Here is a 13,310-nt window from a genome sequence, read left to right as displayed (position 1 = left end):
CCCCCCCTCACTGTTTGACAATCATTGGTTTACAGCAGCCAGACACAGAAAGCCTTGTCAGAGTTAATGAAGGCTTGTCTCCAAGAGACAGAAAACACTACCTACACACGGAGAGAAAACACACCGCTGACTCACCAAAGAAGCTCTCCAAGTACATTTTATCATCACCAAACGGGCTCCGAGCCTGAATCACAGCGGGAGACCGAAGGATCTGCTGCAAAGTGCCGCCGCAGCGCTGTCCAAAGTTTCACTTGTTTAGCGGGCGAGTTTAGGAACTCTGCTCCAACGAGTCGGAAACTAGAGAAGCGCAGGGAAACTCGGAGCGACCAGATTATCGGCAGCAGCAGGAAACCGAAAAAACCTTAATGTCTGTTTCCTTTTACACTTCAGATATTTTATTTTGTCCAGAGAGTTATTTTTTTATTTGTTAAATTATGTCTGCAATGATTAAGAACATCTACAGAAATGTGTGATCACGATGGCATATGAAGTCGTACGCTCTTCCACACGTATGTGGAAGAGCGTACCCTTCCACATACGTGTCTTTAACATGTCTGCTGTGGCTTGTAAAAGCATTCGTACCTCTTGAACTTTTCCATATTTTGTCACATTATAACCACAAACATAAATATATTTTATTGAAATTTAACGTGACAGACCACGCAGAAAGAAAATTATACACGATTCAAGGCATTTTTTTTTTTCTTTTTTTACAAATAAAAATCTAAAAAGTGTGGTGTGCAATTCTATCACTTTGTGTTGGTATTTCACATTAAAATCCAATGAAATATCTTTGTTTGTGGTTGTAATGTGACAAAATATGGACATGTTCAAGAGGTATGAATATTTTTACAAGTCACTCTAAATAGAAGAAACATTAAGATCAATTTTTACCATACAATTGGACTTCAGTAGAAAAATGAACAAAGACTGGTCTTTACATTTCCACACTTTAAATAAAGTAAATTGAAATAGTGGTCAGAAATGAAATTGGAAAAATCGATGCGTTATGGCAACATGGTTACTGATTATTTTGTCCTGGTCAAACCTCTTGACTGTTGACGTGAATATGAACACAATAATGAAAACATTTCCATTTTAGCAACATAATCAGGCAGCCAGTTTGTATTTCTTAACAATGACTGAAACCACTAAAATCAACCAGCTTTGTTTTCAGCTCATCATATTAACAAAACATTAATTAATGGCATTTTTTCTTCAATTCTTCTTTGTCTTTTCTCTATTTTCCCCTGATGCTTATATTGAGATTTTAAACTTTTTTCTGGCTCTTCTTTTTTTCTTTTTTTTTTTTTTTACAATTGTTTTCGTATTTAATTCTGAATTATTGCCTTGGTTCTATGGTTTATTCCTTTAGTTATATACATTTTTGTATTTCTCAAAGATTTAGGCAGGTTTTGTCCTCTATCACAAAGTTGAATTAACTTGTTGACATGAAGCACATCTGTATCTGTATTACATTCTTCATGACCTATTTCCTGTTTTTTATTCTGGCATTACCTCTGAGCATTGCAGACACTTTAAGAGTGGAACTTGAGTTTATCTCCTTTTTCCTAATTTAAAACCTGTAACTAATTGGACGGTAGTATCCCAGGTGCTCGAGGCTTTGCTTCCCAATCCATTTAAGGCTGCAGATATTTACTATTAAACTTTTTTTAATAGTAAATATCTGCTATTAAAAGCAGATTAAAAGTGGCATGTTTATGTTTTCATAAACATGCCACTTTCTGTAATTAGCCAGTTTCTTTAGCAGTAACCTTTTAAATAAACACACTTTTTGATATATATATATTTTTTATTTTATTTTTTCCCCAATACACCTGGRCACAAACCCTGGAGACTAGTGACTTTAATATAATCCCAGGTATGTGTGTGCACATCTTTGGCCTATTGGTGGCGCTGTGTGACGATTTAAACATTTTTCTTCACAGATTTTATGCTGCTGAAATCTGCATCGCTCTGAACTTCCTTCATGAGAAGGGGATTATTTACCGAGATCTAAAACTTGACAACGTTCTGTTGGACCACGAAGGACACATCAAGCTTACGGACTACGGCATGTGCAAGGTCTACAAGAGCCAAACATTTACTGACGTTCTAATCGTGTTGTCTGCCGCGCTGAGCAGCCTGAACTGGAAGCTCCAGCATAACCTCTGTTTTTGTTGCTGTCCCCACATTGGCGCCGTTGCTCACATCACATTATAATCCACCTACCAGGAGGGCATCAGACCAGGGGACACCACCAGCACTTTCTGTGGGACCCCCAACTACATTGCACCGGAGATCCTGAGAGGAGAGGACTATGGTGAGAACACGCCGGCTGTAGCGCGATGGTCCACTTCCTGAAATCTAGTTTCATTTCAGGATTTCTGTCCTGTAAGGTTGCTTAGCTGCTTTAAACTATGTCATACTCGAGTATCCATGAATGTGTGTTAGTGCTAAGCAACAAAAGGTGTTGCTGAGGTGAGTTTATGATGATAAACTTTGCCTAGTTACCAGCCCATCCTGTGTGTGTGTTTCCCCCAGGCTTCAGTGTAGACTGGTGGGCTCTGGGTGTGCTGATGTTCGAGATGATGGCCGGAAGGTCTCCGTTTGATATTATTACTGACAATCCTGACATGAACACAGAGGAGTACCTCTTCCAAGGTGAGACACAGTCATTTGCTCTGCTTGCCTTCACCCTAAGTTGGAAGTGATTGGATTTAGTCACTTCATGGACTGAAAGGCCAACTGAAAACTCAAAGTAGTCCAGAGGTTTACTTCACTGGGCTCACTTTTCACATGCCTCGTCTTTGGTTTAAGCCTTATTAGTTGATTTGGTAACACTTTATTTGACGGGGTGTGCATAAGACTGACCTGACACTGTCATAAACATGACATAACACCTGTCATGAACATGAAGGAGTCTTTATGAATGGTGTCATGAACTGTCATTTTTTTGATGCAAAGTTGCTCTAAGAGTTGCATTAAAAGTCAACTAGAAGTGTCAACTTTGTATTATTTTGTAAATAACGACATTTTAATTCAAAGTTTACACTTTTAATGGACTTTCAAGGGAACTTTTAGAGAAACTTTGCATTAAAAGAATGAGACTCCATGTTCATAACAGGTGTTATGTCATATTTATGACAGTGTCATGTCGGTCTTATGCACACTGCTTCAAATAAAGTGTTCCCGTTGATTTCAAAATTATTTGAAACTGATTAAGAAAATAATTTGTCAGAAATGAAGAAAGTGAATTTTATAGCAGTGTAGCTTTAGAGCAGGCATATTCAGATGAAACTTGGATAATTTTACAGCTGACAAAATAAAATGAAGTGTACAGAAAGTATACAGTATATGTGTGAAAGTTGGACCTTTTTTTTACTAGCTGGATTTTTTCAGTGCTACAGAGAAAAACTGGACCTTAAGCTGGAAATCATCTTTGTCTGCGTGATCTGGCAGTAACATAACGTAGGTCTGGACTAACACTCTGAACATCCGCTGCTCTAAAGGAAAGCCACTCCTGATCAGTTTCTGCTGCTTTAGTGTAACTGGATGGAATCTGTGACTGAAAACTGTGTTCTTCAAATACCATAACAGTTCATGTTATAACATAAATCTTTAAAAGAGGTGAAATTATTCGATCTTTCAGCGTGTGCGGAGTAAACGCGTGAACTCGGAATGACGTTGGCTGAAAACACATCCTCAGTACGAAGTCCTGCCCCACATGAGCCCTGGAGGACTTGGCAGTACATCATGGCCTCTATAACAAATGGGACTCGGTTGCATGTGAGGACCAGTGGAGTGTTTCCTTCATGCTTTTGCTTCATTTGGCAACTGATGGACTTTTCATCGAGCAGAGATGGAGCCAGATCATTATCCTGAGCCACCTGAAATCACAGAACTCTCTTCTGTCGGTTCAGTGACGAAATGTTGGTGATAGATCCAGGGTTCTGAGCAAGAAATGTTTCAATGTTTGTCACAATTTTATTTTTATAAGGACATATTTGGAGAAATCCCAGCAGTTGCTAGGGAGGTTTTTGTCGAGATTAGTTCTTTAGACCTGCACTCTTCTCCGTTCCCGCACAGCATGTTCGTGGAGAATGTGGTGCTAAATGACCTGCAGACGACCTGATTATAGACGGTCTGTAGGTAGGTAGATAGGTCAGTCAAACTTTATTAACAAACCAGCGTTCTGACAACTATCCCAGCATGCACCGCACGCTTCTTCTTCTACTGGCGAAAATGAAGTCGGCGGCTTAGTTGCTAGACCTGTTGTGGCTCAATATTGGTCCACATATAATGCGAACCGGATTATAAGGCGTACTGTCGACTTTTGAGGACATTGAAGGTTTTTGCCTTATAGTGTGGAAAATACGGTACATCTGTCAGTTGTCCCCTGAACAAGTTTGCTACTACTTGCATTACTTGCATACCTGATACCTGTGTAGTGGAGTAAGTTTCCCTTAGTTGCTGTTGAGTGCTTGGTATGGAAAGTAGGAGTGCACAACAGGTCAAAGGTTAAATACAAACTGAAGGATGTTACTGAACAGCTCTGATTTTTGCTCCTGTCAGAAATGAGGCCCAGGACTGACTCTAGATGATGACCTAATCTGGCCTGAGCATCAAGAAAACTGTACATCGATCTATGGATAGCATCTATATTCATTCAACTGCAGGATGGCTGTAGCCCTGCTAACCACAGCGGGTTAGCTTTGTTCCAAGATGGAGGCCTCCATCTGTTCAGGAAAGACTCAACTTGGGCAGCAGCTGAGGGAGCTGAATCAGTGTTTGGTTGATGTCATCACTTTGCATCAGAAGCTGGACGTATCTAAGTGGAGGATCAGTCGATCCAGGGAACAAATGAGCTCCAGTTATTAAAATGCCAGGTTTAACTGACCACATGGATGTTACCATTTATGTCACTGAAATATTTGTGTCATAAACTAAAGGATTAGTCTTTTAATACAAAATTTCACTACCTTCTTAAAACATGGATTGAAGGATGGGAAGTGAAGTAGTCAGATTTCTTGAGTGAGGTTTTGGGGATTTTCTCAATCAAATAAAACTGATGTGGTTTTAAAAGGCTGGCCCAACTCATTTATTTACACAGAGCTGTTGCAACAACACACACATGGCTTTAATAAGAAGAAAACTAAACTGGCTTTAGGATAACAAGATGTTCAAGTTTTTGGGGAGCAACGTGTCAGCATCCAGACGTCCAGACATTTCAGACGTGCATTTCTGAGCAAAAACCAACATGTTCATCCCACCTGCTGTTTGTCAAGATTCACTTCAATTTATTCACTTCTAAAAATACTGTATTAGTCCCTATGTGTTGTTAGTCCAGCTTCCAATTCAGCTTCCCTCTTGTTGTAGTGTGCCTCTAAGCAGGCAGTTATGGTTGCTCCTGAAGGAATGTTAAACGAAGTGCTCTCACTCACAACATCACTCAAAATCAACTGTGCTTATTGGCATCACATCTTTTTATATCATGTTAAAATTTTTCTGCATCATTCTCGTCTTCGTAGCACATCAGTCATTTTTGATTGAAGTTGACAGTGTTCTGTCCTGCAGAGTGGCTAAATATACGCCGATCACCTTAACTTAGTTAAGGTGATAACTTGGCTCACAGAGTTTGTTGAGTGTTTAGATTTCAAAACAGAACCGCTTGAAATGCGACTAGCATCCGACAGCGGACTCTGTTTGGACCATTTTTCTTTCCCATTCTTTACATCAGTATTCCGTTTTATTCATGTTAAAACTTATAAACTGAGCTTAGTTCTTCACCAGAATAGTAGCAGCTCTCTCTAAAGAGACCTGAAGAAACATGTCTCATTTGCATATTGACAATCATTATTGGATGTTTCAACAATAATACAATCGCAGGGTTTTGGATTAAAAAAAAAAAAGATGGCTAATACAGATCTGACTATCTTGCCTCCAGTTTGGAACTTTGTTGCAACGGCGTGCTAAAGAATGAGAGCTCAGCAGAAAACGAGCTGTAGGTGTCATCTCACTTTGTCATTGTAGAGAATTTCTCTGGTTCTATTTGTGTTTGTGTTTCCTCGAGCCATATGGTCTCCTTACATAGCGCAACCCCATCACCTCCTCCTCCCTTCCCTCGCACTGTCCGCAGCAGCAGAAATTCCTCCATACTACAGTGTGACGCACTTTGTCTCAGCTGTGACCGCCAGGAGCTTATAGCATGGCGCTACAGCTAGCATCTGCCACCAGTACTGTCCTCCTGGTGGTTTTACTGTGGCTGATCAGCAGGCTCCTGGACGAACGCCTGCCAACGGAAACCGACCCTTTCACTAGAAGAGCCACCCACCATATGGCACAGAGATGGAGCCGGTGCCATGGGTGTGCTTTGGCTGTTGGTGCAGCACATGCCATCCCCAGAGCTAAGATGCTCAGAGACCGGAGAGCATTGGAGTTATTTTTGATAATCAACCAGAAATTTATGTCAAAGCAGGAACAAGAGGGGGAAATTTAAGACATTTAAAAATGAGTAAATTACCTCATAGGAATATAGGTGCATTATAACAATGTTATTGAATAATTATGTTGTTTTACTGCACATAGTATTTAAAATAATAAAATAGTTGCAATAATATATTATGATGAACACTGAACCCAATTTATTTGTACTGAAATAGTGTTAAGGGTTACCGTAATTCGAAGAACTTTAACATGTAGCATAAGCTGCTTTGCGATACAAATTTGGGCTTTTAGTTATATATATAAAAAAACAATATCAACTTAATACAGCATTCAAAATCCAACACAAATAAAAACACAAAACTCATTAACCCCACTAGAATAATAATAACAGAATACAATACCATCAAGAAGACAAATGTGGCACTCTGAAGAAACTGCTTGAGCTGTAATCTGAACTGAAGCCAATCAGGGTTCAGTTTCCGTCCTGCAGGAAGTGAACTCCGACCCGTTAGCTTCTCCTGTTTGACCCACAAAGACATTAGAACCCGACAGTTCCCACTGTACGCTCCACCAGCTGTACTTCTAAAGGAGCCGTACCAGGGAAGCATTTCAAAATAAATTGAAGACTTTGAAAATTTTATACAGTTCTTTTAAACTTCAATAACTTCATCTTTTTAAAAACAAACTAGCAGGCTTTGGTCCAAGGCCTTCATTTTTTAAAACCATTCTGAGGTGTGAATGGCGGGTGGAGCTGCTTGTGACCAAGAGTTTAGACATGAATTTAAATGAAAAAAATATATAAAAAATCATTAATAATATAAAAAATATTTGCAGCAAGAAATCTTAGACAGTATTAAAGATTTGCACATTTCAGGTACGAGGCATTTCAAAGTGCTTTACACCCTAAGAAATATAGAAACCAATTGTGAACCATGATGTTGCCTTCTTATTTAACTACTGTAAAAACAGCTAATATTGGTTTTGCTTTTCCAAATAAACTGCTACTCAGTGGAAAGTGACCAGGATCATGCCTTGTATTCAAAATGTAATTTTCCAATTGCGTTCGACTTTAACAGTTTATTGTGGCTCATTTTTATACAGACCGTGGTGGACATGGTGAACCATGTTCCCTCAGAGTAAAACAGACTCTGAAGCCTCCTGGCACAAGATTGAAACTAATCTTTGACTAATACAGTCAATTTTGAACTGTTCCTTGATCTGTGTGCCATTTGTCTAAATCTCTCGGCCTCTCAATTCAGAAATACTTATTAAAAATATCTAAATGTTAAATTAAATGTCATTGTAACTCTCTCTCTGCTCGCTGGTTCTGCTCTGCATCCACAGAGCCTCCTTTTCTGCCCATCTGAGTTTTAGGGTGTTGGCAACTGTTCTAATGGGGGGAAAAAAGTGTGAAAATTCTTCCCTCTGCACAGCATTCAGAACCAGACGGATTAATTGTCCTGACATGCATCAAAAATAAATAAATAAATAAAGATCAGAACTAAAGTCTTGAGAAAGAACAAATCTAACGGAGCTAACAGAGAAACTCCTACACGCCGCCACCAGGAGTGGCACGATTCCAGAAAGATCTAAAGCGGAGAAGTTAGTAGCTGCGGTTTGAAGTGCGCAAACACACAGAGCCACTTTTCAGTGTGTAATACTGAAACATGAGTGAAAAACACGCTCTGCTCTGATCACATTACCTTGAACAGAAATTCAGCATGAATGCTTTGGACATCCTTGAAGTGAGGTTTTAAGGTGAAAAAAAAAAAAATCTGTTTTCAAGCTCTTCTCATTTGTGTGAGTTCCAAGGTTATTAGTGGAGCATGGAACGTGATGCAGAAAACAGAGCAGCGTTCACTGCGTGTCCTCCCTTCCTCCGACTCCCACTCAGCAGACATGGTCACCCACAGGCAGGTTGAATCACGCTTCTCCCAACTCACGACTGCCCTTTCATTGTCTCCGTCTTCTTTCTCTCCTCCTGTTGCCGTCCTTCTTTTTTGTCGACAGTTATCCTCGAGAAGCCCATTCGCATCCCGAGGTCTCTGTCAGTGAAAGCTGCCAGCGTGCTGAAGGGCTTTCTAAACAAGGTGAGAGCCGTCCACACCCATCACCTCTGGGAGCTGTGTGTGTAGAAGAACAGCAAAGTGTTTGGACGGGCAGCAAAGGTTTAACTCAGACCATTACATCCAGCATCCGGTCGTGAAACAGCCGCGGTGCAGCTAAAGATGGAACGGGCATTCACTACATACTTGAAGCAGTCCAACAACTCACTTTGATCCAGACACGTTGCCTGTTTGTAAGCATGACCCTGACCAGTGTCTCATCCCTACAGGATCCCAAGGAGCGCCTGGGTTGCCAGGTCCAAACAGGCTTCACAGATATCAAGTCACACACGTTTTTCCGCAATATAGACTGGGACCAGGTAAGAACTAAATCACTGAGAGGTTTTTTTTTTGTTTTTTATTTATATCGTTGCATTTTTCCGAGTAAACATCCAACCTAAATTTGAACTCTAAACTGTCAAAATGTGAACATTCGTATCATTGAAATTGAGCCTGAAGAAAAAGCAATTTTCAATTAGAATATCAAAGGTGTAGAAACAGGTATTTAAAATTAAGCCCCTAGGGATGCAGACTGTTTTTACAAACATTTGTGAAAGAATGGATCGCTCTCAGGAGCTCAGTGGATTCCCGCGTGGAACTGTGATAACAAATCCAATCGTGAAATTTCCTTGTTCCTAAATATTCAACAGTCAACAGTCAGCTTATAAGACAATGGAAGTTTTTGGAAGTGACAGCAACTCAGCCACCAGGTGGTAGGCCATGTAGACTGATGGAGCGAGGTCAGTGGATGCTGAAGCCCATAGTACGACGAGGTCACCAACTTTCTGCAGTCAATCATGACTGTGGCGAACGGTTCTTCTCTGACTGCATTGTGCCAAGTGTAAAGTTTAGTGGAGGGGCGATTATGGTGTGGGGTTGTTTTTCAGGAGCTGGGCTCGGCCCCTTAGTTCCAGTGAAAGGAACTCTGAATGCTTCAGCACACTAATACATTGCTTTTTGGACCAGTACACATTGCTTGGGATGGGATGTCACTTAAACTCATATGTGAGTCAAGACAGGTGAGCAAAAACTTTTGGCAATATAGTGTATTCTGGAAGCCCTGCGTGGCCCCTCAATCTTCCAGACGCAGATGCTCCACTTTGCCTCACAATTCTGAACCCTGTGGTTATCCGTAGGGCTTTAGCACCTTTTCCCCTTTCTCTACAGTACTCTGGGAAGATCCTGCTTCTTTAATCCCCTTGTGTGGCATTTCAGTCTCCTGGAAAACTGTCAAGTCAGCCGTCTCCCTTATGATTGCGTAGACTGCAATCATAGGGAAGTTAACTTCTTATTTGTATTATAAAATATTAAAATCTTATTAGACACTGAATTTTGGATTTCTATTAGAGGTAAGCCACAGTTATCAAGATGAATAAAAACCAACTATTGAAATATATGGTAGCCCTTTATTTGAAGGGGCGTGCTGACATGACACTGTCATAAACATGACATAACACCTGTCATGAACATGAAGGAGTCTTTGTGAATGTTTATGACTCTTGACATGAACTATCACTCGGTAAATGACATGAAGACTCCTGCATGTTCATGACAGGTGTTATGTCATGTTTATGACAGTGGCCTGTCAGTCTTATGCACTTCCCTTCAAATAAAGTGTTACCAAATATATCACCATGTGTGTAAGGAATCTGCACGAGTTTCACTTTTTGTATTGCATCTTTAAAATACAGAAACCTTTTGATGCAGTTTCATTTTACACAGGTGAAAAAAAAATTGGGCCGCACAGTGGCACAGTTGGTAGAGCTGTTCCCTTGCAGCAAGAAGGTCCTGGGTTTAATTCCTGGCCTGGGCTCTTTCTGCATGGAGTTTGCATGTTCTCCCTGTGCATGCATAGGTTTTCTCCGGGTACTCCAGCTTCCTCCCACAGTCCAAAAACATGACTTGTCAGGTTAATTGGTTTCTCTAAAATTGTCCCTAGGTGTGAATGTGTGTGTGCATGGTTGTGTGTCCTGTGTGTCTCTGTGTTCCCCTGTGACAGACTGGCGACCTGTCCAGGTGACCCCGCCTCTCGCCCGGAACGTTAGCTGGAGATAGGCACCAGCAACCCTCCCGACCCCACTGAGGGACAAGGGTGTAAAGAAAATGGATGGATGGATGGATGGATGGATGGATGGAAAAAAAACTGTTGGTAATCCTCTGCTAATAACTGAAACCCACAATAGCCACTTAAATAACTTGAAATTGATAACAATGATAATCAAAAGAGGAATACAAAAAATTATCAATGAAAATCAGACATTACTTTTGAATGGTGGCTCACAACAACAACAATAATAATAATAATAATAATAATAATAATCTAGTGAAACAGGTCTGAACAAAATTGGTCTTGGCTTTCGATGTGGTTGGTTTTGGTCTGGATTCCCAGATTTTGTGTTTGCTCAGTGGTTCACTTAAAGGCCTGGGACACCCTGGATGATTTAGAAATTTGGAGCTGTGTCACATTGTCTGAGCCCCATTATCCAATCTTGACAGTCAGCCATATGAAACAGTTCAGTGTGAGAGGTGAGACTGTAAGATACAACATGACGCCCTGCTGTAATAAGTCCAAGTGAAGTTAGTGACGCAGCGCAGAATTGTGGGAAGTTTAACAGAAGCAGTGATGAAGTCAGCAGCGTGCTGGGTTTTTTTTGTTTTTTTTTTCATGGTATCCAAAGGTTAGTGAAATATATCGGTAAATATCAGTTATCACCCAAAACAGCAATGTTCAAAATTAAATAATGACATCAGCCCAGATTTTCACATCAGTGCACCCATAATCCACACAAGCTGACTTTGATCCTCGATGAAGACCAATTTAAACCCTCATCCACTTGATTTAGCACAACTTTTTTGAATAAAGCTTGTACAGAAATATAAAAGAAAAAACCTTGGAAATAACCTTAGCATTATCTCTGATGCCCATTTGGAAAAAGGCTGTGCTCCACGTTTTCCTGTCGCCATCGGAGCATCATGACTGTGTGCTGCTTCCTGACAGACAGCTGCTCGCACATGATCTGTGCTCTGACTCCACGCCCTGACAGTTCTCTTAAAACACATCTGAAAAACAACAAAAGGCTGCACGCCCACATTTAATGTGAGTCAGCTCAGCGAGGCAGAGCACACAGCTGTCATTATGCATCCTGAAGCGCCTTCATCAGCCTCTGTTCTCTGGCTCTACTGTACATATGAAGGCCTTAAACAACACACCGAACACACCCKCCTGTTGATGATCTGGGAGTGTGTGTGTGCGTGTGTGTGTGTTAGAAATAACTGATGTAGTTCTAAACACTGCGTAGACTCCTGCAGCATGTGTTCCCCCCGGGTGAAGCAACAAGGCAAATAAAAGGGAATCATTAATCACACACATACTCACTTATTCATTCTGAAACATTTGTACTGCACTTTACTTTTTATTCACACAATAAAAGAATAAAAACAATTGTAGATCAGATTAAAAAAAATCGTGTGGATTTTTAGAATGATTCTCATCTTAATGTATGTTTATCATAATTTGAGAAAAATGGTGTCAATTAAATATACAAATGCAATACAATTCAGTCCAGTGGACTCACGCCTATTCAGGATTGAGTAGTCAAAGGTTTCTTCAGCAAGTATGCATAAATATCTAAATATTTCATTTTCAGAGGGGTATCTGAAGTATTTGTGAATTCTACCTGCAATAACCGGGATCTACTAAAAAAATAATTGAGCTTGGTTCAGTGAATGCGTCTGGAAATGGGATGTCATAAACAACCATTAGAACTGATCTCTATCTGAACGCTCAAGACTGATTTGAGTTGGAAGCAAGAGTAATGAGTTATTACATGAACTGCACATGTTTCTTGTGATTGTGACATGAAGTCACCACTGGTCCTCATGTTTAGYGTTGTGAAGTTAACACACTGACTAGAAATTTATGTTCACCTGCCACTTTATGAGGTACGTTGAGCTGGTTCGGTTTTGTAGCCCTTTCCCGTTTGGATCCTCCTTAATTCTTTGAGGCATAGAGTCAGCTGGTCTGGTGGTCTGTCCACGTTGTTCCCCCTCTGCTGAAACAGAGACTGRACCAGGAAATGKTTTTTTCCAATCTGGTATTGTTGAAAGTCAATGAGCCGTGTTAATAGTAGCCTTAGTTTCCTGTTTTCTGCTGCTGTGGCCCAAGCTTCAAGGTTTGAGATCAAAGACGGTGTTCTAGTTACTTTACCTCTTGATTGTAACTGCTGTTGCCTTCCTGACATCTAGAATCATTCTCCTCTCCGTCTGACAGCAACAAGAACTTTTTACCCACTCTACTGCTATAGATGCAGTATTTTCTCCTTATTTTTGTGTAAACCTGGGAAATGGTGGTTGAGGAACATCCCAGTACCATCCAGTCTGACACCAGCAACCAAAGTCTCTTAAAATGAACCATTCTGTTGGGATTCTGGGTTGTTTTGAGGTTTGTTTATTATTCTGTATTCCTTAGCCTCTTTCTTTGCTTACATCAGTTTTGTGTCTGTTTTACTTTAGTTCAGTCCTTTCCTAGTGATTCTAGTTTATGATGTTTATTTCTTGTCTCTAGTTGTTCCTTGTTTGTCTCGTTTAATTACGTTCCTTACGTCCAGTTATTCTTTAGTGTTAGGTTAATTTCCTWGYCTCCATTTTCTCTCTCTCTGTCCTCAGCCTGCCTTCTGCTCTCTCCCCTCACACCTGCAACCTGCTTCTAGTCGGCCATCTGTTCCCTGTTCTAGTAATCAAGATCCCCAGTATATTTAC

The 13,310-nt window shown here is 40.4% G+C and overlaps 1 protein-coding gene across 5 annotated transcripts in view; it reads left to right on the top strand.

Moving 5' to 3' along the window:
* prkcz (protein kinase C, zeta) overlaps positions 1–13,310 on the top strand; it is a 97,850-nt gene that overhangs the window by 63,654 nt on the left and 20,886 nt on the right. For all 5 annotated transcript variants that reach the window (XM_008412928.2, XM_008412926.2, XM_008412925.2 and 2 more), the window contains 5 exons: positions 1,950–2,085; positions 2,236–2,323; positions 2,545–2,664; positions 8,458–8,537; positions 8,783–8,872. In XM_008412928.2, coding sequence (XP_008411150.1) covers positions 1,950–2,085; positions 2,236–2,323; positions 2,545–2,664; positions 8,458–8,537; positions 8,783–8,872 — 514 coding nt within the window. The remainder of the gene's footprint in view (positions 1–1,949; positions 2,086–2,235; positions 2,324–2,544; positions 2,665–8,457; positions 8,538–8,782; positions 8,873–13,310) is intronic.

This window comes from Poecilia reticulata, linkage group LG7 (genome assembly GCF_000633615.1).
Source record: "Poecilia reticulata strain Guanapo linkage group LG7, Guppy_female_1.0+MT, whole genome shotgun sequence".
Taxonomy (NCBI): domain Eukaryota; kingdom Metazoa; phylum Chordata; class Actinopteri; order Cyprinodontiformes; family Poeciliidae; genus Poecilia; species Poecilia reticulata.
This window is presented reverse-complemented; position numbering and strand designations above follow the sequence as displayed.